Genomic DNA, 24,768 nt, shown 5'->3' with positions numbered 1-24,768 from the left:
GACTTGGCAGCAACATCTTCTTGCCATTTCCACCCCATTTATGGCAATCATGTGTTTCGCATCCTTGGATTCTGGTGAGCGCGTACTAAAATTAATTGCCATAATAATTTGGCCCTGATCTGTGCTGGGAATTGGCCACTGCCCATTGCCATCCATATGTCCAACTTAGCCCCATTTGAGTTTGTTTGTGCTTTATGTTTGGATTGCGTGTTATTGTTTATGAAGTTAAAGCAGGCTTAAGGTGCTAGCAAATTATACATTTTGGTACGAGGACAGAAAATATTAAGATTAATGCTGACAGGTAAATGAGGAGGGTAACGTTTAGATTGGTGTGTTTTGGGCTGGGAAACAAGTATACAATTTATTTACTTTTACCTGAATAAATTAACATAAATAAGTATTAAATTAAACAGGAAAGTAAAAACAATATAAAAAAATATAAAAAAACAAATGAGATGATAATAAATCAAACAGATAGGTCAGGTGAGGTATGCAAGTAAGCTTAGTGGGGGCTGTTGGGATAGGTTGCGGAAGATTATGTGAAAAGCAGTAAGTCGAGTTCTTTACCGTATAATATTAAAGGTAAACGCATGAATTAATGGGATGGTTTGCTAATTTATGTTAGGTTTAATGATGGGTTGAGTAATATTGTTATTAGTTAGTTTGCAGGAAACTATACCTATACCTAAGTTTAAGTAGGTGCCCTTCCTACCAAATTCTCTATACTTTTGCCTGTAGGTAACTCCATTATCCTAATTCAATGTCACCCTTTAACCTGCTATTTCGCATTACAATCAAAACTTCTTGTTGACGGCAAACTGTAAGCCAATCATCCGTCATTTTCCCCCTGATGAGTGAGCAATCTCAGACAGGGACACTGTAATTTGTGAAATTTTCCCCCACTTCGGAGTTCCTGTAATTTGCCACAATTCTCGGCCTGGCCGAAACTGATTGGCCACATTTACTGGCCATTCTTTGGGGGCAACCATATTGCAATTATATCTGCCCAAGAAACACGAGGCTGCAATAAAGCGGGGGACACCTGGACGCACCTGGTCGCTCCACTTCCTGTTGCTTCTCGCTGACGTTGTCCTTGCCCGCACCACCGCCCACACTTCCGGATCCGCCGAGGGAGCCACCACCGCCCACACTGCCCCCCGTGCCACCCCCTCCGGGGCCGCTGTGGTGGTGCTTGCGCCGGCGCTGCGAGTGGCGTCGTCCTCCTGGCACATGGACGCCCACATAAACGGTGTGGGCCCGATGTCCTGCAGGAAAAATGCGGGTAAAATGTCAGAAGGAGCCAGTTGGTAAGGGAGCAAGGGGGCCGGGGAAAATGGTCCAAATTGAGTGCGACGTTGTTTATAAATTGCAATTGTGTTACATAATTCTATTAGCTTAAAATGCTTCATTTTCGTTGTCATTTGTTTTCTTTATTGCGGCATTGGGAGTACTTGTGAAATCTCTAGCGCCATTTGTGAGTTCTATTTCATTTCGAATTTATTTTTATTGTACATGATGTTTGAATGGCTTTTCAATTTACCTTTTAATATAAGGACACAATAGCAAAATAGTCAAATTTAAATTTTATGAAAATAACGTTTCGTTTTAACTCAATTTCTAATATGGATTTTAGTTTTGAGCTGTTTTATTTTATTTTTCCATTGTTTCTAGAATTTTAAGAACGACAAATATATTTTTTAAAAATGTCTTTCAAGTAAAAAAAATTGAAAAGGGACATAATCACTAAATTGACAATTTATTATAATTATATTTATATATTATCATTGAATATTTTTAATAATTAAGCAAAATTGTACTATTAGTTCTATGAAAAAGTTATAAATCACTTCAAAATGTTTAATTGTTTTTAATGATCTTTAGTCTCAATAATATACTACATTGTTTTAAAAACCCTATGCTTTTAGAAACACTTTAATATGCATTATTTCGAAACGTATTTTCACTCGGCATCAATTTCAATTGTAATCAGCAGCTTATAGTTCACTTTAAGCTGTGTGTATTGTAGCGATAAGACTCGTGTATAACTCTTTCCTGCCATTGGCATATATTTTTTTGCCTTCACAAGGCCACCGAGAGTTACGTATACGCAACGTTGAATCATCTATGAATCAAACCCCATCTTAGATTCAGTCCCGTTTTAATCAAATTCCCTGCTGTGTATGTTGTCTTTTTAGTGACTACAGATAAATTTATGTTAATTAGTATTTCCCTGAATTTGATGGCCGTTTTAGAGCAATTTCCCAGTTTTAATTTTCAAAGCCTTTGTTCAACTTGCGCTCAGTCAGTTGACTAATTGTGATATCATCTGCTATGTACTTGCATCAGTAGTTTTTCATAAATTTAAATTAATTATACAGAGCACATCTTCTAGCTGAATTTTTTTCCCACTTTTCGACAAGTCACGCGAATAGCTCTTATATGCATTAAAGTTGTGGGCGTTGTTTTTCAGCGACACAAAACAAATAGCTGTTAAATGCATTTTTCATTATACAGTTCGAAATATAGTATTTGGAAATGTTATTTTGTATATTAAAAATACATTAATTAAGGATGAGAATGGTATATTCAGTGAGATAAAGCAGATGAAAGACCAAAACCGGAAGCGATGTAAGATTATTATTTTATTTCTTAAATGCACAGATTAACTAATTTGTATGACCCTCATATCTAATTTGAGTTTCCAGTCAAAGCAAGATTTCCTGGAAAAAATTTGATTTCCATTAAGAATTTGAAGTCCATCTTGGCATTAGTTTTGGTTGCGTGTCAAATTGTTGTCAACCTGCAATTAACACGACGCAAATTTCTTGTTTGTCTATCGACTTGTCACTTGGCTGGTTTTACAAGTCAGCTTTAATTTTGGTACATGCGTGGACCCAATAGTTTTCATTCAGGTTTCACTTATCAGTATTCAGTGAGCAATTAAAAAATGGCCTTAAAGGATGAAGTGGAACTCGACTCACCCTCGAAATCATTTTCTGTAAATTGTTGCGTAAAATCCTCGCCGCCAGTGCGCGGATCCTTTGGCGCCTCATCATCGCCGCTAGAGGAGTTCATGGTCCAAGGTCTGAAAAGAATAAGAAAAGGGAAATTTAATATATACATTTTCAAGATAATTAAGCGTAATTATCGTCCATCTTGTTACTACTAAAATGGTGTTCAATAACGCTATATAAAGGTGCATTCTAATAGTGCTGGGAATAAGTTTCTTATCGGTAATTGGGGTCTCTGCTACGGTTGCCTCACCTAAGGCAGCCTTAGTTCCAATTTTAACTCAGACTTGCGCTGCATATAAAAATGCGTTGTCAATCACCTAATTGAAATGCGCTTTTGCTATATAAACAAACACTCACACAAGCCGCTCATTTAACTGATCGACAAATCGACATAAATTAAGTGAATTGTGGGGGCCGAAAATGGTGAAGATGGTATACTCTATTTTCCGAAAAATATTTTAGATTTTTAAAGACTCTAAATATATATATATATATAAAATCTAAAATATTTATATTATTTAGCATATATATAAATATTAGGAAAATATTTTATCCACAGGATAGAAGTAACTAACAAGGTTATTTATACATAAGCTTTGTAAATGTTGAAATATAATTTATTATTATTTTAAAAAATTTTATTAAAGCCCTAAAGAATTTAACAAGTAGCTTAAATCCCTTTAATTAGGGTAAACAAAACGAAATGCTGACAAAATGCCAATGATTTCACATCGAGTGTCATTTACGTACTCGTTGCTCAGTTGCCGTGACTCTTATAGTCACTTGTCATATTCATAGAAAAATTGTCATTAACAGTCCGAGAATTTTTAGCAGCACTTCCCCGTTGGTAAATTATTCGTCTGCTGATGGGGTTTCATTTCAGTCCAATTTGAATTTTTATGGTCTTTAAACAGTGAGTTGATTTCACTTTTAATATATTTTCCGTTGCACACCATTGGATGGATTTTTAATACACGTGCTTCAGTCTGTTAGTTGCCAATTGAATATGGAAATATTTACGAGCATTTGGCCAACATTCATTGCAAATGAATTCATTATTATTATTCTCTAAATGCATTTGGATTTTGTTTTCAATTCTCCTTTTAATGGAATTGCTCTTTAATTTGTGCTACGTGTCTGATAAGAGGGGGGATATCTTAATGTGATCTAATCTTGGGCGTGGTTATGGTTCGTTAGGCGTTAAATTTTTGATTCGGACAAGTTTAAGTGAACTTGAATTATAAACTTTATTTTACAACCCCAGGCTTCCATTAGTCACAGGTTATCTTTTTGGGAATGCGGTGATGATAAAATATAAGATTTATGGCCTTTAGGAGTTGACATTTATTTTAATGTTTCAAAATTACAGGGACATGAAAATATTTAAACACAGTCCTAACCCAACATTAAGTATATGTAGATGCCTGCAAACTATTTATAAATTGCTCTGTTGAAATTGAACTTGAATATGTAGAATATATTTTAAATTTCTTTCATCCAGTGAAACAAAGACATTTCTTTCTTGTTTGCACCGGGTAATTTTAGTTATTTTCAAGATCATGCAGTATTATAATGGAAAAATTTGAATTGCATAAAGGTTTATTTCTATATAGCCTATCATCTTGAGTCGCCGGCGCTGCGCGTTGCCTTATCAGCCAGTGAAATGTATAATCTATATGGTACTTTAATATATAGACAAGACATGACTGACAGTCGGAGAGACGGACACTCCAGCCTGTCTGCCAATTGCCGGTCTAAACTGGGTCTAGCCAGGGTTTACTAATTATAGTACATTATAGTACCTTGCCGCCTTCGTGGGTTTTGAGCGCTTTATCAGCACCTGAGTCACAACAACAAACATTAATTTGGGGTCCGATATTAACTTAATAGCCAATGTTGTATACTGTGTCAACAAGACAACGAATTGCTAGACAATTTGCACTTGGCTTTGTTTAATTAAGCGGTCGTTCGGTGTTAAAGCAAAGAAACGAGGTGGGTTGGGTCCAGAACCGAAAATTCTCGCAGACCTGAAGGCTTATCTGCTTGATATAGCAGGTTCAGTTGTTTATTTCTATAATAAATGTATTTTTGAAGTACTGTGGCCTGAGAACGTAGATTATTTATAGTTATAGTCTTGCAGAAAGAAGGCGGATAACGGTCTATTAGACCAAAATATTGTAATATCTATTATTTTTTAATCTCTTTTGATATATAAATATCATTTTCAGTTGCTTTGTATTAACTATTCGTTTAGCTATAGCCTGAATTTTAAGCTTATCCTCAATTTATGGTATTTATTTAGTTTTTAGTGTAATTTATAATGTTTTGGAGATTACGACAGCAATGTTGAGTTCAGAAAATAATAGATTGGCTTGGAAAAAAAGTTTCCGACTTATAGAGTATGAAATAATTATGATTTTGATTAACTTAGGACCACAAAACATTTTCTTTTATTCTGTTATCATATATTTTCTTGTATTTTTCTGAAAATCTTTTGTTTTTAGACGTTTATTGTGTTTATTCTTTCGGAATTTCTCCCCTTTGTTTTCGATTGCTCTTTGGAAAGGAAGATAAACCCACAACAATAACAGTTTTCCGAGCTGAATCGAAGCCCTAGTGATAAGCCCAGCTGAAAAGTGCGACTTAAACCTTGGACCCCGTTATCTCCTGTGTTATTTTTCCTGCGACACTTTTCAGCAAACATTGATGATGATTCACACTGGCTACTTACAATTCTATGTACTCATTATTTTTGGCCATCACCTTATCGCCGAAAATAGCGATCGAAAAACTGGAGCTTTTTTTTTTCCTGTTTGTACAAAAAGTTCACACGCGCACCTCGCGGTAATCAGCCGAAAAGTGAATTTGCGATAGGTGCCGAATATTGGGGACACAATAAACAGCAAACAAGTGGTTCCGTTTTATTATTTGATTTTAATCTGTTCCGATCTCGGGATCGTTGGGGTTTGGATTTTCAATACCTATGCGAGTGTTTTGAAAACGCGCCACGACGACTCGACTGCGAGTCCCGGCGATTGCAGACTAACTAACTTTGCCGATCTTTAAACTGAAGCAGCTGCGCTCGCTTAACCCTCTGCCGCCGATTCTGCCGGCGTCGCAGTCGAGAATCGAATCGAAAAAAACACCGAGAGAGATAGAGAGACACTCGTGGAGCGGGTGGGAGAACTTTACAAAATGTGTTTTTAAACGCCAATTTCGCCTACTTAGCTTTATCGATAGTTTCCCCGCTAAATGGGCTTCCTTATCGCCGGGGTCTGTTATCAAAGGGGCAGAAAAAATCGGTTTACTTAACCGAAAGTGCATTTTAATGGTGCGTTACAAGATCTGATAGCCCATGGGTATATTGACAAATCCGGTTAGAACCGCTGGTCACCAATGTCATATGGTTCGCGGTGTTTTGGCAAGCGTTTGAACGGCATTAACTCAAATCAACAAGTGTTCCCTCGTCTTTATAATATTTTGAAATGCTTCGCTTTTGTTTTGTCGCCTACTGCATATCCACAAACATTTATTATCAAAACACATATTTTTTGTCGCTGCCTGTGTGAGTGTGATACGTATGTATTTTTTATGATATTTATACTTTTTTTCTGGTTTGTTTTGGCTTTTCTCGATGACGAAAATATGTAAACAACAACAGAAATACATAAAATTGGCTGGAGCCCTTGAAAAAATAAGTGGGGCACTGGGTGTCAAACAAAACAAAATATTCCATTGTGAGCAAATAGTAGGAAGTGATTCCAGTTGGAATTTTTCGAAAGGCAGTCAGGTCAGTTTTTTATACACCCACATTAATAGCTTCATTTTCTGTTATTACTGTGGCTTTGCTAAAAATAACTATTTTATTTTAATAGGTGAAAGATTATTTTTAATTCCCATTAAAATTTGTACTCAATTTTATTTATAAACTTTGTTGTTATTATTGAAATTCAAATGTTTGTTTAATTTTGAGAGAAGCTTTAAATTACTGCTATAAACAACTTCATCATATGGTCTGAAATTACCCTAACAAAGTTTATTGCCAATTTTTGTAATTATTTTTTTTTATAGAAGATTATATTTGGTTCCTAATTAATTTTATTAAAGAGCGAAAGCCCCTCTAAAAATGGTATCAGTAATAATAAAAAAATATTTGGTTAATAATAAACTGGTTTGAAATGTGCCTTAATAATTAAATTTTTAAAATAGAGCTTAAGTTTAAAAGTTCCAATTTTTTTTTAATATCAAAGTGTAGATCGGCTTCAAACATTTATGTTTTGTTTTGGATGCGGAGACACACCTCCACACTTAATTCTCCAAAATCTGAATAAGGTATTCAAATTTATGCAGTTTTCAAGCAAACTCAACGGTTTTGGACAAAGCACCGGATCAAAACAAATCTCAAAAATTACTCAGAAAACAACCAAATGATATTAAGACGTCTTGCGTGCCAGTAAAACTAGAAATAATTTTAATTCAATTTGCAGTGACTTGCTGTGGATGCGGCGTTGTTGTTGGCTTGTTTGTTGGTAGTGGAATTGTGGTAACAACTGCGATGCAAGGCGAATCGTACCGGTTAGAACCGGTAGGAAGCAAACGGTTCAGGTTCAGGTTTCGTTGGATGCCAAAGCAGAATGAGATGGGGAGATACTGGGAGAGAGATGTTTCCGATAAGGGGGACTTTTTAAATATTCTTTTTTTTTAAGTTTGATATAATCTTCGCCTGTCAAGACCAGTGGCACAAAAAACAAAACACACATCCCGAATAATTATTATGTTTTTTGTTTGCCCGATTGTTAGGTGCGATGCGAATTCCGCCGAATCGAGTTGACTCAAACTGAGTCTGGCCGATTCGATTCGGATTTCATTGTTAATAAATCTATTTTCCAGTCTTAGCCACAATTAATAACAATTAGCGCGATAGCCTAACTTAACTTTGAATGAATCAAAAATCGAGTTTACGTCAGTTCCATTGACAAGGCCAAGATTCACATAAACCAGCTACGATCAGCATGAAATCAGATCAGAACTTCTATCAAAATCACGATTTCTCCGATCTCTGTTATTTTGACGTCAATTTCGGGGACACGTTTCCATCTTATCTTGTTTTTCTGGCTGCACTTGAAAAAACCCGAATTAATCATCGTCAGTTAAACGTCATGGGCAGGATTGGTCTTATTTTTCAGGGTTCATTCTTATCGCGACCCACTCGAACCACCCTGACAACTAAATTGTTTAATAAAGGTAACTCTCGTTGATAAGTTCCGATTCTTATCGACAATGAAGCCAGCCATCACGTCACTTTAACCACTTCAAAACCGATTCAAGAGGGGTCCCGTTCCAGTTTTAATTTGCAAAACACCTTATCACCCAGTTAAGATTCTTGTCATATATAAATAATATATGGTCGAGTGTTTTTTTACTCGATTGGTTTATGATCAGGCGAATTTTTGTTGACACCTTTCCGCCTAGATTTTTATGATTATTCAAATTTGTACGATTTTAAGTATCGTTCGGTTGAAAACAACTGAAATTTAACACGTTTAATATGCTTACTGTTTGCTTTAAAATTAGCTTTGTTTATGGAGGCATACAAATTTTATTATATATATTTCGAACTAGCAAAAGTTATAAAGGTTGGTGTGGGAAGAAAGTTGTTCGGTTTATGTGCAATTTAAAGATAAGAAAACATATTTCATTTAAATTCAAATTCAACATTTATCGGTTAAGGTTTCGATATATAATTTAATTTTATTTTTTATCTCTGTTTTTGAATAGCTAAGCATATTTGGCTTGAAAATTTCATTACTAACAGCCACAATATCTTCATATTTATGTGTGGCCCGAATCCTTGTCATACTTTTTTGTCCACATTTTTGACTCCATCACCCTTGAACTTCTGTGAGCTCATTCTCTAACCCCAAAAACCACGCCAACAAATCAAGGTCATTTGAGTTATAAATTCCTTCTGGCGGAAATAGCTCACTGTTTGCTCTAGCCATATAACCTATTTCTACATATCGTAGTGTCATAGACGCTTTTAGTGCCGTATCTTATTTTACTACCCCTCCAATTAGAGTAAAGAATAGGGTTCTCAGATGGCCATGGGTCGTGTGAAAATGCTTGGGCTTTAGTTGGCTGTTCGTTCTGATGTCATTCTTGGCCATTTGACTCCGCTTTTATTGTCTTCCGGGGACAAGTTGGAATTGTGAAAAAAGATGACTGCAAAGTGAGATATTGCAGTCAGCTTTTTGTATATTGTGTAATTAAATACACAAGGAAAATAAAAGGTTTTGAGATGAGATATAGAAATGTCTTGAAACTAGAGTGTTTGAATAAATAAATATACCCATTAAAAAATTAATTATTCGTAATAAAATAATTATTTAAAATCAGTTTCAAAAGAAACTTTAAGTTGACTGATATCTATGGACAGTTCTTATTTATATGACCTTATAGAGCATACAATTTTGTGTAAATATACCTTTTTGTATCACAAAATGCTTAGTAAATATCCCATTAATGGTATAGTAAGGAGGAAAGCTCAATGATAAAGTGAAGCTGTCCCTTGAAACACTCTTATCTCACTGTGGTTAAAACGATTTTCGCAAAACAAATAGGAGCTGTGATATTTGCCAAAGAAATTTAAAATTAGTTGGGAAATTGGTAAATGCTGCAAAAAGGGGGCGGGGTACAGGTGCGATTTGGGACCTGAGGCAACATGGCGTGTGCCATTTTGAAAGACATCCGCTGCATGCGGAAGTGACACACATAACATGAGGAGGGGTTTTGGGGTTGGGTGGGAAAAAGGGTTCGCAGGGTACGGGGAAATTGGGGCTGCGGGAAATGGGATCAATGTCCCCCAATGGAGCGAGAATGAGGCAAGCAAAACAGAGAATCTGAGCGGGAAATGCCAGAGAGAGAGCCCAAGAGAGTCGCAACTCCTCATATTCTCTTCCCGATTCTCACCGCCCACTTTCTCCACTTCTCTTTGTTCTTTGTTGTATGTATATTGTTTGCTTATCGAACGCCTCCCTCGCTTATCACAACAGACAAAGAAAATACACAAGCACCACAAACAAAAACCCACTGAGAGGGGAGTGTCTCCTGCATATATGCCCCCCTTGCTCTTTTTCATCATACCCCCATTTAATTCCCTGAACCACCCACCCCACTCTTTGCACTTGACATGTTGTTGACCCAGTCTCTAAAAAAGACAGACAAGTCATCATCAACAAACCGCAACAAACAGAATAGAAAGTATCTATATCAGTCAGATACCAAAGTTCTACAGCCTTTTGCTGTGTGACTTTTGACAAGTTAAATAAACTATTTTTGTATCAGGTTATACCGGAAGAAGTAAATAATATTTTATTAACAGACAACATTTGATTTGAGTTACTATGCTAACTGCAAACTATAAAATTAATGGATAGACAAAACCAAATTTATTATTTAGGCGGAAAATTAAAAATAATTCCGTCTTTTGCCTTACACAGAATTCGTGAGATACTGGAGACTCTATCAACGATAAAAACAAATCTATTTACTGTTTACATATTTAGATAGTGGATTCCATCTATAGTTCTGAGATGTGCGTGTAGGTAGATTATATACGGTATGGAAATTGCTTGTAGGTTGGAATTGAGATGCGGCAGTACCGTTCTCTATTGTCGTTTAATTGGGGGCAGTAATACTGTCTTTAAGTTGATTTTCCTAGCGATTACAATCTTTACAGATCTTTATTAGTGCTTGTATTGTGATTTTATTTGTGATATCTCTATTGTGGGCTTCGCTTTTATGGTACTTTGTCTATAAATAGCAACCTTTTGCAAAAATATGTGGAAAAATAATAGATTTATTATCGAAAGCATTATGCACGAACACTGTTTTTTCCAAGGAAATCAATTGCAATATGCCTTTTTTAATTGTACCATTTTTAAGTAAGTCTATCTATAAACTCTTTTGCTCTTATCCGTGTTCAGTCAGTTTTGGTTGGCTTTACATGGCAACCATTAACAAAGGTCTTTGTTCCTTTGTTAGATCGCATTCATACGCCCTGTTGGCCGCCAACCCCTTGAATATTTATTCAATTTCCCTTGCATTAAGCTCCTCTTGGTGGACCATTGAAAAGCAGGATGTGCCTCCCATTTACCTGCTGCTATCAGTGGCTATCACTCTGGGCAACCGGCCATGTCCGTGGATGTGTTTCAGCTGCGCCTGCTGTGGCATCCTGGATCCTTGATTTCAATTCCGGTCTCCTCTCTGGTGTAACTACACCCGAAAATCCTGACAAAGTGCTTTGTTTTTATTTTTATTTTCGGGGCATGGGGTTGGAAAAACAAAAACAAATTTAGACGGCACAGCGTGAAGGGGTTAATGACACCGAGAATCAAAACAACAACCGAAACGATGGGGGATTTACCGAAATCCTTTGACTTGATTATTGAAAACTGAGAACCAGGCAGCACTCGGGGATATGTATAGATTTTCAGGAATGTATTTTGGTATATTTAAATTCTAGGGAATACTTTTCCGGAATTTTTGTTAGAGATATGCGCTGCCGTTTGAGTCGCGCGGCAGACTAATCCGGCCGGCTGGTGTTCGAGAAGTTGAGAGCTCTGGTCGCGAGGTTTTCCCGCTGCATCTTCGGAATTTCCACTCTCTCGGTGTTTCCCTCTCTAAATCTCTCTTTTCGCTGCACTTTCTGGCCAAAGAGACCACTCTCTTTCGACCCTATTCTCTTCTGTTCCTAACTGCAGCTTAACACGTTTGCATTTGCGGCTTTTCGTGTTATTATCTCATTATGAGCATAGGATGTTTGATGATGGCAAGTAAGGACTGAAAGCCAGAATGCTGTGGTGGGGTGGAAAATCCTGGTATGGGGCAGGAACTTGGTCATGTCAATTTAATTTTGTGGAAATTCACTTTCGACCCAACTGAATCAAGTTAATGTGTAAATGTTTTCTATTGACAGCAGGAAGGAAACACTACTGCACAGAAGAGTGCGGATTTATTTTTTTGGCTTGTGCCCGACTGCAATTCAATTAAATCTGAATGATGCGTGTCCCTCACGGAATGACAGGTTGATAATGAATTCAATTAACTGAATGTCAAGGTTTATTTACAGTGCTTTTAAAAGGTTTTGGGTGGGTGAGGCATTTTACAAAATTTATTTGGCGGAAAAATGTTGACTGAATCAAACTGAAAATTCCCTTTTAATTAACTTAGTAGTTGACAACATCTAAAACGATTATAACAGGCAATAAAACATTTTCACAGTTTAATACATTTGGTTATAACCATTACATTTAGGACGGCATACGAGTTCCTGCTTTCAAAATGTAAAAAGAAAAGAATCATAAATATTACGAGCACCTACATATATGTTGTTAAATTTGGGTTCAATTTAATTTTTATTGCTTTGTAATTTAAAACTGAGTCATTTCATGAAACCTGATTTATTTAAGGCAAACAGATAAAACCTTTTTATGATGTTAATACAAAATGTAAATTTACGATTTTGTCACTTATTAATGGTTTGTTGAGTCAAGTGTTAAATGATACCCTTTTAGACTCGCCTTTTAGAATTTATGAAGCGTTTTAAAAACCTTTTATCATTTGAGCCTGCACATTGAACATTTGTCCTAACCCCTTTTTCCAAAGCTCGGCATCCTTTTTTTCCAAACATAGGTCCTCATTTTGGTGAAAATTCTCCCGTGTCTAACGGGTATGGAAAACTGTAACTGTTTGGTAACCAAACACGTGTACTTTGCTTATGTGAGGAAAATGACATGAAAGCGGAAAATGAGATACAGGGGGAAGAGCAGACTCGTGTCAAGTGTAAATGAAATTTCCAATTTTGCCGTGTGGGCAAAAATCAGCAAAATGTTGGTGCTGTTGTTGCCGGTATTGATTTTTTGTTTCCCCGCTTATGTGGTTAAATAGTGTCATACGAGGAGAGGAGGCTTTTAAACGGGGCTCGCGGGGAGCTTGTTGTGGGTAAGGTCGCGATAAAAGCGTGTCAAAAAGTATGCACACCGACGAGCGTGAAAGTTGGTAAGGATGCCTGTTTAAACATATACCAAACTACTTGTATGGTTCATATAAATACTTTGGCAAAACTTTATATCGTTATATTTCAAAAATTTAAAACTGCAACTTTTCTTAAACTACTAAAAACAATGTGGTTTTGAGTTGTGAAACCTAAGAGGTTTCTCACAGGTATCAACAAGGATTCACACGCACACCGCTCTCGAGCAACAGGGGGCCATTAAAACATACTCTTGCTAAATATAGCCAAGGACTTGTTTCCTTTCACAAGAGATCATTTAGCTGGGTGAATGCAGGCCAATGAAGTATGCATGTATGTATCCCTATCGGTGATTGCTTTTTATGGCCTTTTCCAACACTGCTTTCTCTGTCACCCGCCCCAAGTTCATTTTATTGCAACTGTAAACATTGATTGAGTTTCAATGAGGAGAGCAGGTGGCCTAAAAGGGAAATGCAAATATAACTTCGTTCGACATGCTTGAAAATCCTCTGTGACATATGGCAAATCAATTGAAGCCTATTTACATATTCATGTCAGCAGGCAAACAAATGTAAATTGCATGGGCATATGGCAAAATTAAGTACAGTTGTGTCCTTTTTTTCTCAGGAAGAAAACTGAATATGAGTATGGGTACCATCTATAAATAAATTCGTTTTTCCTATCTGTTAATTTGGAAGTACAATGTTACTAACTTTTATTTTACGTATATTATATTCATATTAAATTCATAAGTAAGAATTTTTTATTTAAGAAACAACAAACCAGTAACTCGATTGGGCTGATTATCCTGTTTGACCACGACTTGTGGTCCAAAAAGTTGTGCACATTTTCATGTTTTCGTTTGGAAAAGTTTCTTGCCTAACGAGTTCTAGTTACGAAAGTACATCATCAAGTTGATCCGACATTTCAGTACATTAGCTCATGTGGAAACATGTGCATGGTTAATCCATCAAGCCAATAAAATCAACAAACCAAAAGACGCATTTCTGTTGAAGTATACCGAAATGGTTTACTTTTTCTCTATCCCCTTACATTTTATTGAACATGAAACTTCTGTACATTTCCTCCTTATCTCCTTGGGATTTCCATATCCATTTGCCATCAGCAGGATGTACTTAAGGACACGCGCTGTCACTTGACATACCTGTCCCACGTGTAATTATACTCATTCCTGAGCTCAGTTTTTAGCCGGGTATTCAGTATCCATTGCCATCCGAGAACCACGTTCTCTAGCTAATTATAAGACTGGTGTTCGTTGGCTTAAGGTGGCTTACATCTTGAATGAATTGGATTAGCTACCAGCATCTTGTGGGTCTCGTTTTCTAATCGATTCCCGCGAAGGTTGCGTTATCGAAATGCCAAGATATAGATAGGAACGAACTTGATGTAGGTACGGTACAGGCCCTGAATACATTCATCGATTATGTGACAACATTTGGGGCTTTTATTTAACAACAATGTTCTCTGGGCCTTCCTTTGCCCTTCGATTCCCTTTGTTTGTAATCTATTGAACATTCCGCGCTATTTTCTGTTGTATTTGCCATTATGTAAAATAGCTGGAGAATCGACAGACAGGTGGGGATATAGAAAGAGGCCCAGCTAATGGTCATTAGCTTACATGTTTGGTTTGCCAGTCGGTGGCGATTCTACTTTGGCTGTGACTTGTTTGCTTAGTTGGCCGGCAAAAGTAGTTAAACGAAAGTCTATATAATATTGGAGGGGTGTGCTTGAACAATCCGAGGTTGGCATAGTGGCTAATTTAATGGCTTTCGATTGCCTGAAATAACCACTGTGTCAGCTGCGAAGTTGCTTAATTGTTTTTTTTCGCCTCGAAAAGTGAGGTGTTTTCTATTTGTTGATCAATATTTGAAGATAACGTTGCTGTGGAATAGATCAATCATTTCTATTCGGGGAAACGCTGTTTCTATTTGTTCTAACACAGGTTTTCGTCTTTTGAGAAATCTAAAAAAAAGTTGTTAGGAATTAACTTGATTAATTGTGCCCATAATATTTGTTAGTGAATATTGAATAGAAAACATTTTTCAAGAGTGGCTCTGGCAATTTTGCTTTAAATTGAGTTGTTTATGTCATCTCATAAATTCATTAAATTAAGGATTATACCCTCGACATCTTTGGCAAGGATTCAACAGTCCCACAGAGGGGGAAAATATTATTGAAAAATGGGAAATGATAAAAATACGCCATGTAAAACCAAAACCTACTGACCCGTTTTAGTCCTTGGCACATGCCGCAATCACAATGGTTCAACAAAAGCTAATCACAGTCAGCAAACTGTATACCATATTTTCCTTCATTCTGTTTCGACACAAATTCGAGTCGGCTTTTAAATCCTTCTAAGCCACAAACTGAGGGAGATAAGCTCGAAGGATTCGGTGAGAGTCTAAATCTAACAACTAGGGGGTGCAAAGAATAAGGTACTTACCACACTGAAACAAGTTGGGGGGCGTAGAAGGATGGAGAGGGTGCTCGAGGAAGCCCTCGATGAGGGGGCGTTACTTGGGCTCTGCCTACTGACCCAGTTACCGTTAGTTGCTGTTACAGTTACAGTTACTTCTGTGACCTCTTAAATGCTCGTTAACGTTTGTTTTCGGTTATCTTCAGGTTGGTTATTCCTTTTTTAAATAGATGGGTTCACATTGGCAGTGTTTGGTTATAGACATTTACGGAGATTGATTGATTTATTTTTAAATTTCTTATCGATTTACTCTTAGCGGGTTGCTCATTACAGCAAGGTAAAATTTAGCTTTTTTATATAAATTGGATTAACAATTATAGGTTTTAAGTTTAATAAATATATGTTTATATATTTCTTTTAGTAAATTATGGCTTAAATGCTCACTAAATATTCGTTTAGGTGGTTTAACAATTGATTTCGTTTTGCTGGTTTAATTGGCTTTGGTTTGATTTTGGTTTGAGGTTTTCTTGTGTTATTTTTAATTTTTTTTTATTTTGGATTTTTCCGTTTTGCAGTTTTTGGACGCACAACGCGTGAAAAGCGGTGGAAAGCGAGAAAAACACGTCCGCACTGGGCGAAGAGCCAGGAGAACCTGAAAATCAGTACCCAACAAGCGGGCGAATTTTAAAACACCCCCGCTCTCTTCCTCTTCAATGGCTTTTCGCTCTCGCCGCACTTTTCACCCGCTCTCTCAGCACTTTCTCCCGCGCTCCCGCACTTTCACCCGCTCTCTCTCTGAGCGCCGCCGCCTTTGATGTCCTGCCTGTGACATTGTAAATGTCAGCCTCCGCTTGGATTCGAATTCGCCGCGGCTAAGAGAGAGTTAGAGCGGGAAAACGTGTAGGCTTGAATAAACTAATTTGTTTTCGGCTTTATTTTCTCGCCGGGAAACTCCTGTGGGCCCGAAAACGCTCTTTTGATTTGGCGCTTTGTCGTGTTATACGTTTCCGACGGTCATATGTTAGCCACTCACCTACGATATCAATCGAAGGGACTTAAGTGGACATTTAGAAGACTTTAATTTTTGTATCTTTAAAATATATATATCTCTTTAAAAGTAATAATTTAAAAGTTAAAACATTCACACTAAAGTCTAAACTTTCACATATATGAAAGTTTTAATTTTGCTATATATCTTCGTTAGCTTATTAAATTATATACAAATGCATGTCATAAATAGTATTTACCGGTAAATTATTTATAGAAGTATTCTTTAAATTATAGCCAATCATCCAATTATGTGTGTAATTATTGACAGTATGCTTTTTATATAATTTGTATACTCCTTACTCGTAGAGTAAAAGGGTATATTAAATTCGTCGGAAAGTATGTAACAGGTAGAAGGAAGCGTTTCCGACCGTAAAGAGTATATTTATTCTTGATCAGGATCACTAGCCGAGTCGAACTAGCCATAATATTTTCGAAACTATAAAAGCTAGAAAGATACAGATACAGATTCAAGAGCTCTGAGGCAATATCGCCTGTCTAGCGCCCACATTTTTTAAGATTTTTTAAAACTATGGGATGTTGATTTGACTATCAATATCTATCTTCATGCCAAAAATTATTAAAACCGGACCAATAATTAAAAAGTTATAAGCAAATACGGTGTGCAATCTCGGAAAGAGCCGATTGCATTACGGCATGCATATCTCCATCTCCCTCGCACTACTTTTAGCTGAGTAACGGGTATGTAATAGTCGAGGCCGTCGTTCATTCTGGTTTCTTCTATACTTCATTTTCATATTAAAGTTTGAGCCATTTTCGTGGAAAACACATAGCATGTGTTACCTTTCTTTATGTTCAAGGAAGCTTTTAAATGGTATTCTATTAAACAGAATCAATTAAAAGCTTCTGCCACTCATGCTTCGGTGAAAAGTTTGCGATATTCGATTCTGACACTGAGAAAAACCAATGCCTTTTTCAACAAAATATGTATTCAGATAAAAATCCTTCAATTATTATTGAATTTCTTCTGGAATTTGAACCTGGAAATAATATAGTTTTCGGCTTAAAGACAAAATTCTTCTCACAGGAAATTTTTTTGAGTTCAAAAAATGTTGAATCAGAAATATTTTAGTTTTGGACTTGTTATTGAATCTTGGAAGAAGTTTTGAAAAAATTTCTTAGTTTGTAAATTTTTTTTATGTGTTCGAACTCCACCCAAGCAGTAGAGAATAATGGGGGAAATAGGATTCCAGTTGGAGGCCCATCACGATGGGGTTGAGTGGGTGGCCACCGCAAACCACCCTTTTCGCTGCCATCAGGTGGTGGGCATGGCCGCTCATGGGTTTGTCATTACGGGCGCGTGCCTTTTGGCCAGCGAATTGAGCCACGGCTATGGACTGATAAGTGGCTATTCACCCATGCCCCTCTTTTGACCGCCAAGTGAAAGGCAATTGCTTTATAATTCAACTGCTGACGTCGTCTCTCCTTTAAGATCAAAGAGCTTCCCCAATTATCCAGATGGGCTCCACTTGATTGATGGTCTGTTTTGGCTTTTGCTTGGTGGTGCACTTATTTATTTTCGGTGGTTAACTGGTTACTGGGTGCTCTGTGTGCTACTTGGCTAACTTATGGATTAGGTTAATTAGGTGAAAAAGTGCGAAGAAGGTGGTGTTTGGGAATAATCTATTAGATGGTCGGTTTGCTGGCGATGTGGTGCTCTCTGACGAAAAAGGATATTATCGTGTTCCTGCTGGCAGGGATCCAAGATGGGAGTGGGCGAGGGTGGTGGAATAAACCTTTCCTCTTGGGTAAACTCCTCTTCAGGGTAATGGTGATACTGCCCTGGCGGCTTTGGATCCCTTTCCCTCAGGTACTGTCTCTCCATTGATTCCTCTGAATTTCTCGGATAGATTGGCTTTCTTTTGATAGGAGTGGGTGCAATATTTCTCATATTTCTCTCAGGTCTTATTGTCCTCAAAAGTGGAGTTATGGTTCGCTCAAGCAAATTTACAGGACGGTCATTCCAATATCTTCGTGGCTGATTGGGAGTTCTTGAAGGATTCTGATCACTTTCATCGCTGCAATCCAAGCCACTCACAATGTTGTTCATATAGATCGAGGGTGGTATGCGTTTCCGGTACCTGGGCCTGGGTCTGGGAACTACTTGTTTATTGGATACAAAGTAATCCCTCTGCTGGGGTCCCATCGGCGCCATTCGCTGAAGTGGTTTGGCAAAGTTACCCTCATATAGAATGGGTTCCACATAGTTTTTCACGGGCTTGCGGAAACGATATGCTGAAGGAGGTCTTGGACGTGCTGCTGGACATTAAAGGAGTTAGATATTAATACATAGTATAAACTATGACATATTATATAATTTGATAAGAACCACAATTGCAATTATGAAAGAAATACACATATTTCGTAGACCAAATATTGTTAATTTACCAAGATTTTGATCTTATGATTAGATTTTTAACTAACTGAGGTCGGTTTAAATTTTATCTTTACTTTTATCGTTTTTTTGCTGTTTTGTTAATTTTACTAAATTAATAAAAACATTAATAGTACTCACAAGGCCCTTGGGTTGGCATAAATTGGGGACACAGATTAGTGTCCTGTTCGTCAGTATCTTCACAAGGTTCTTCTGTGGTGGTGGCAACATTATTTTCAGACTCCTGAGGATCTGTTAGAATTAAAAAACCAATAGTATTCTTTTTAATATTTCTAAATTTTTCACATTTACCTTCGTCATCATCACATCCTGAAGATTCCGGTGTATTGGTGGTTTCCTCTCCATCTGCACAACTCTCTACGGTTGTGGTTTCCGGTTCGGAAGTGGTTGTAGAAACCGTTGTTGTGGGCACGACCGTAGTGGTGGTGCTAGTTTCCGGTTGAAGCTTCAATTCGGCAGCTTCGGTGGTCTTTATTACCTGAATAACCTCGCTGGGCTGGCTGACATTATCTAGTTTGATCTGTGGTGGATCGGGCACTTTCGGCGACTTTCCCCTGGTATTATTTTTTCTGTTCCTTAAGGCCTTTAAACGTTTTAGTTGGTTTGCAGTAAAAGGTGATTGGGTAGTTGTTGTGGTACTCGTTGTTGTAGTTGTTGATGCTGTAGTGGTTTCCTCTTCAGTTGTCGTTTCTGGTTCTTCTTCTGTGGTGCTGGTTTCCGCTGGTGTCGTAGTTTCTTCTACGGTTGTTGTCTCCAAAGTTGTTGTGGTGCTCGTTGATGCTGTGGTGTTTGTTTTGATCTTTGGAACCAACTTTCTTATTTTTATGATTTTTGAATTGGGTACTGCTTCCGTTGTTGAACTTATTGGTGTAGTTGTGGTTGAATTTATGGTGTCATTATTCGGCAGTCCCACCAATACATTTTCAGTTACATTTTTATTTGATTTTCTTTTTGGATTGCATTTCTTGGTTTTGGGTTTCACGGTGGTAGTGGATTTTTCAGTTACCAGGGAGAAATTTGCACAGGGGTCTTGTTTAAGCAGTGGTGTTCTTAGGAGGAGTAATTTGATGAAGCATGGATGGTCGATGGGTAGTCCTTCCTCGAAAGTTGGCTCACAGGTTGGCAAAAGGTCCATACAGTCCTCTTTGCTCTCCTCATAATCATCGAATAAGTGCTCAAATTGCTCCGGAGAACCGCTTTCATCGCAGCCTATTGAAGTTGCTGGCAAAACGGATATGTCTCGCTGATCCCGACCATTGCTAGGATAACCCTCAGCCTCTCGCAGCATCATATCCAAAAGTTGCATTTCCAAAGGCGAACTAAGATGGATTTAAGAAGTCATCTGATAACAGTTCACCACAGCTTTTTCAGCAACTTACCCAAAAACTGAAGGTCCCAATAGCAGCACCCATAGTAGCAGCAGCATCATCTTCATTAGAGTGTTTGAGTCTATGGTTTCCATGGAAATGGTGCCCCAACCCGATCGACATTTGGCTTTTGTTGAGTTCACGTATCTGTCGGATGCAGAACGCTGCGCTCTCACTTTCTGCCAATTGAGACATCGTTCTTGCCGATCTGTAATACCACCCACCCCTCCCCAAAAAAATGAAATCTCAGTTTTGCGGTCAGCTTTCTCATTAGACTTTAGTGTCATACGTCCGGGCGCCGTCTTCGCTTCTCTGTTCTTGTTATACCCGTTACTCGTAGAGTAAAAGGGTATACTAGATTCGTCGGAAAGTATGTAACAGGCAGAAGGAAGCGTTTCCGACCCCATAAAGTATATATATTCTTGATCAGGATCACTAGCCGAGTCGATCTAGCCATGTCCGTCTGTCCGTCTGTCCGTCTGTCCGTCTGTCCGTCTGTCCGTCTGTCCGTCTGTCCGTCTGTCTGTCCGGATGAACGCTGAGATCTTGGAAACTATGAGAGCTAGGCTATTGAGATTTGGCGTGCAGATTCCTGAGCTTCTTACGCAGCGCAAGTTTGTTTCAGTAGAGTGCCACGCCCACTTTTACGCCCACAAACCGCCCAAAACTGTGGCTCCTACAGTTTTGATGCTAGAATAAAAATTATAACTGAAATGTATTGTTCTCATCAATACCTATCGATTGATTCAAAAAAAAGTTTGCCACGCCCACTTTATCGCCCACAAACCGCCCCCAAACTTCAAAAAATCGTAAATATGAACGTGGATATCTCGGAAACTATCAAAGATATAGAATCAGGATTTCAGATTTAGATTCCGTAGCTTTGTACGCAGCGCAATTTTGATACGCGAATATGCCACGCCCACTCTAACGCCCACAAACCGCCCAAGCCTGTGGCGCCCACAATTTTCATGCTAGATACAAAATTTTAACTGAACTGTATCGGTCTCGTCAATACCTATCGATTGACCAAAAAAAAATTTGCCACGCCCACCCTAACGCCCATAACGCTTAAATCTGTCTACCGCCGGTAGGTGGCGCATTTCAGTCTTGCTTTGCTGCTTGCTTATTTCCATTTCCCTTTGGTCCCTTTAGCTGAGTAACGGGTATCTGATAGTCGAGGCACTCGACTATAGCGTTCTTTCTTGTTTTCACTTTCATTCTCTACGTGACCTGTGCTGAGCTCGTCATTTTTTGGCTTTTATTTACGACTTTGTTTATTATTTGCTTTCGTCTGGGATACTCTATATAAGAGAGGTTTCTTACAATGAATATGATATAAAATATTTAAAATCCAAAAACCATTACTTTTAAATTTGGGCTTATGGACCTATTTAATTTGTAGCTTAAAGATATATACTGTATTTTTGAATTATTTTGTGATCTTTAATCAATACTTAATATATAAATAATGGCAGGGTATTCTATAGTCCAACCATAAATTTATTTTAATTTCGCCTGCTTTCGTTCTTGAGGTTTATTTTGTATTTACTTAATATATTTAATTTATTACTGTTACCATTTGATCCCACGTCTCTCGTTTGCCTTGTTTCCGTTTATGCTAATTACTTTTATTGTTGTTATCGCGTGGGCGTAAAACAGAAGCATGGCCAAAAAGGGGTGGGAAGTGAAGGACTGTGGGCTCCATGGGGTCTACTACCAAGTAATTAATACCAATCACACGCTTGTGGTTTTTTCTTGAAGCAAAAACAATTGGCTGCAACACTTGGTTCGTTTGACATTCTGAAAACATCTGAACAATTAGAAAAGCAGCTGCTAACTGACTGGGTTTTGAAAACTTACTATAAAGCACAAGAACTATAATGTGTACTCAAGATAAATATATTGCTAATTACTAACTGTTGTCTGGGTAATCTGCCTGATTTTCACTATTGTATTACCATTTGTTCAAACGGTTCGTGACAATTGTTGGGGTAAAGTGTAGATAAGGAAGTGCTGATAATATTTGAGATGTAAATAAAACTTTCTCTTAATGATGTAATTATAAACTAATAAGGAAGTAAATGCATATTTGGTGGGTTTATAAATATTATTTCGTAACTACGTGTACTGCCGTCCGCAGTGATAGTGACTTTAAATATTTGTAATGTAGTCAAGAACTTAAAAGGTTCTGTACATAATTTGGGCAACACTTACAACATAAAAACATTTCCTTCAGGGAACGCTCGAAATAAATGTCCTGACTTTTTGACCTTGTCACTTTCACATTCCAAAATGTCAGCTGGTGAAAAGTACGTGTTTGGGGCTTAGGGCGACTTTCCATCCTGTCATTACCAAATGGCATTCGCGTGTATTTTGTTTTGGCTTCTTGGAATCCTCCAGTTTTCCCGATTTCCCATCTGCTTTATGTACAAATCTTTACGCGCCCGAGACGTTGTTCCCAATCAATATTTGCCCTCCAGCTAAACATTTTCCAATCAAATAGAGACCACGAGGACTTCAGTTTACATAGTAAATATATTGTTTTAGGCGCATGTTAAATGGAAAACGCTTGGCTGTTATCTGAAAAGGGCCCCTTTGCCCTTTTTTTTTAGTTATCTGTGGTATCCTTGCTATGCGGAACATGCAACAGTTTTTCGGGACTCGGCACGCAACATTCGCTGAATAATGTTGACAGAAGCGTATCAATGTCAAAGTTGGGAAGGGAAAATGTGTGAGGTCATGGAACATTAGGCATGACAGATGGCTCAAATGGCTTCAAGGCGACAAAATAAGACACCAGTAAAGTACAGTGAACTTAACATAATATGTCTTATTGAGTTCTTATTTATTTTGGAATAATTTTTTAATGATTCGTTAAAAGATTTATAAAGAGTTATATATTTCTATGATATATGTATTGAGCTTAATTTTAAGTCAGACGGAAAGTTATTGTTCAAATTTCATTGCCCGAATTTATTTTTATCCTTCCAAAAATAATGAGTACTAAGTGAATCAAATTTGTAATTATATCCTTTAATCGTTGAGTACTAGATTCGTCAGAAAGTATGTAACAGTTAGAAGGATGGGTTTTGCGGCAAAAATTTCACTAGCGCCACCTAGCTTTGGCTTGGTAGTGAAATCTCGTAAACAGTCGCTAGGAACAAACGATAGGTGGGGCTATTTTGTTAGCTGAGAAACGGAAATCTGATAGTCGAGGCCGTCAACTATAGCGGTATCTTTTTTTTTTTTTTTTAAGCTTCTGTGCACAATTCAATTTTGATAGTTAATGCCTATAAAGGTTCACTAGTTTGTTATATGAAAGTTTTACTGTTTGTTGAAGAGCACTCCGGGTTAACGGGGCTTTTTCTTTGGGGTTAGGTGTTGTTTGTGGTTCTGTCTCGTGCTAAGCCATGTCGCGTGGACATCGTGAGCAGTCAATTTAACAATTGATAAAACCAGTTATCTAACACTTTAGGTTGGTGTTGCTGGGGCAGCTGCTTACTTCGGTTTGGTCGGGTTTGAAGCTGTTGAAACGGCCTCAAATGGGACACTGACATTGATATTGGCGATCAATGTAACCGACCGAAAGTTGATAAGAGTTTGCCACTTTGTCAATGGCTGAGTCGGGTACAATAACGTGATGAATCGAATTTTTTATAGCGGCTGTTCGTTAATTGCTCAAATGTTTGCATGGCTGCACATCACCGTTGTGTACCGAGCGAAAAATTAATTAAATCTTTATATTTAAGTACCTGTTGTATTTTGCAAGGACATCTGAGTTTGTTCGTTGATAGTAGGTTTTCTCGGGTGTTTTATTCTATGTCTTTATGGGATTTTATTAGCTAGCTCTGCAACAGAATCATCCAAAATAAAATAACAAAACCAGGGGTAGGACCTTAACCAAATTTTAGACTTAACAAAGAATTAGAGAATATTTGTGTAAATTGATTAAAAACTTCAGATGTCTCGATCTACTAGAGGTTTTATTTATTTTTTGAGGACTGACAACCTAGCTACCGCTTTTGAATGCCCTTTAGGTACAGTTAAGGGCTTATACTTGAAGCCTTCAGTACTTATAAATATCCACTTACAAATATTTTGTTGCAGATTTAAAAGTAGAACTTAGATTGGATTCTATTAATAGGCCAACAATATCTTTGACCAACGACGATCGCACCGTCTACATGCAAAAGTTCTGATATTAAATTATTAAATAGCACATTCTAAAATGTTCTCATTCTGTCCGCTTCCGAAAATGTCTAAGCTTCTCGCATACACTGAACTGAAGTTTCTTACACGGAAAGGTTTTAAAACATTTTGATTAATTCCATGACCCTAAAACAGAGTTTGGATACGCACATACAAACTTCAATGTTTAGCCAGCGTTAGTTGTTCTGAACTGGTAAAAGTGGACATGACTTTGTTGATTTAAGTCAATGATTCGATGATTC

The 24,768-nt window shown here is 37.5% G+C and overlaps 2 protein-coding genes across 25 annotated transcripts in view; both read right to left on the bottom strand.

Annotated features, from left to right (window-relative positions):
• The window catches only part of LOC119548589 (sodium bicarbonate cotransporter 3), a 32,765-nt gene extending 16,636 nt beyond the window's left edge, over positions 1-16,129 (bottom strand). For 2 of the 24 annotated variants that reach the window (XM_037855934.1, XM_037855940.1), the window contains exons 1-3: positions 5,746-6,045; positions 2,982-3,085; positions 1,053-1,265 (exon numbers count right to left, since the gene is read on the bottom strand). In XM_037855934.1, coding sequence (XP_037711862.1) covers positions 1,053-1,265; positions 2,982-3,085; positions 5,746-5,774 — 346 coding nt within the window. In that variant the 5' untranslated portion in view covers positions 5,775-6,045. Of the gene's footprint in view, positions 1-1,052; positions 1,266-2,981; positions 3,086-5,745; positions 6,048-11,169; positions 11,571-15,511 lie in introns of those variants that run through there. The other 22 variants (XM_037855946.1, XM_037855937.1, XM_037855943.1 and 19 more) reach the window with 20 other exon arrangements.
• A 2,005-nt stretch (positions 16,130-18,134) lies between these two features.
• On the bottom strand, positions 18,135-20,409 carry LOC119547721 (proteoglycan 4). Its single transcript, XM_037854699.1, has 4 exons — positions 20,327-20,409; positions 19,239-20,266; positions 19,068-19,178; positions 18,135-18,808 (listed from the first exon to the last, which is right to left on the bottom strand). Exons 1-4 carry the CDS (start codon positions 20,407-20,409, stop codon positions 18,135-18,137), a joined length of 1,896 nt encoding a protein of 631 aa, XP_037710627.1.
• Positions 20,410-24,768: the final 4,359 nt, after the last annotated feature.

The sequence above is a fragment of the Drosophila subpulchrella genome, chromosome 2L (assembly GCF_014743375.2).
Source record: "Drosophila subpulchrella strain 33 F10 #4 breed RU33 chromosome 2L, RU_Dsub_v1.1 Primary Assembly, whole genome shotgun sequence".
NCBI lineage: Eukaryota > Metazoa > Arthropoda > Insecta > Diptera > Drosophilidae > Drosophila > Drosophila subpulchrella.
This window is presented reverse-complemented; position numbering and strand designations above follow the sequence as displayed.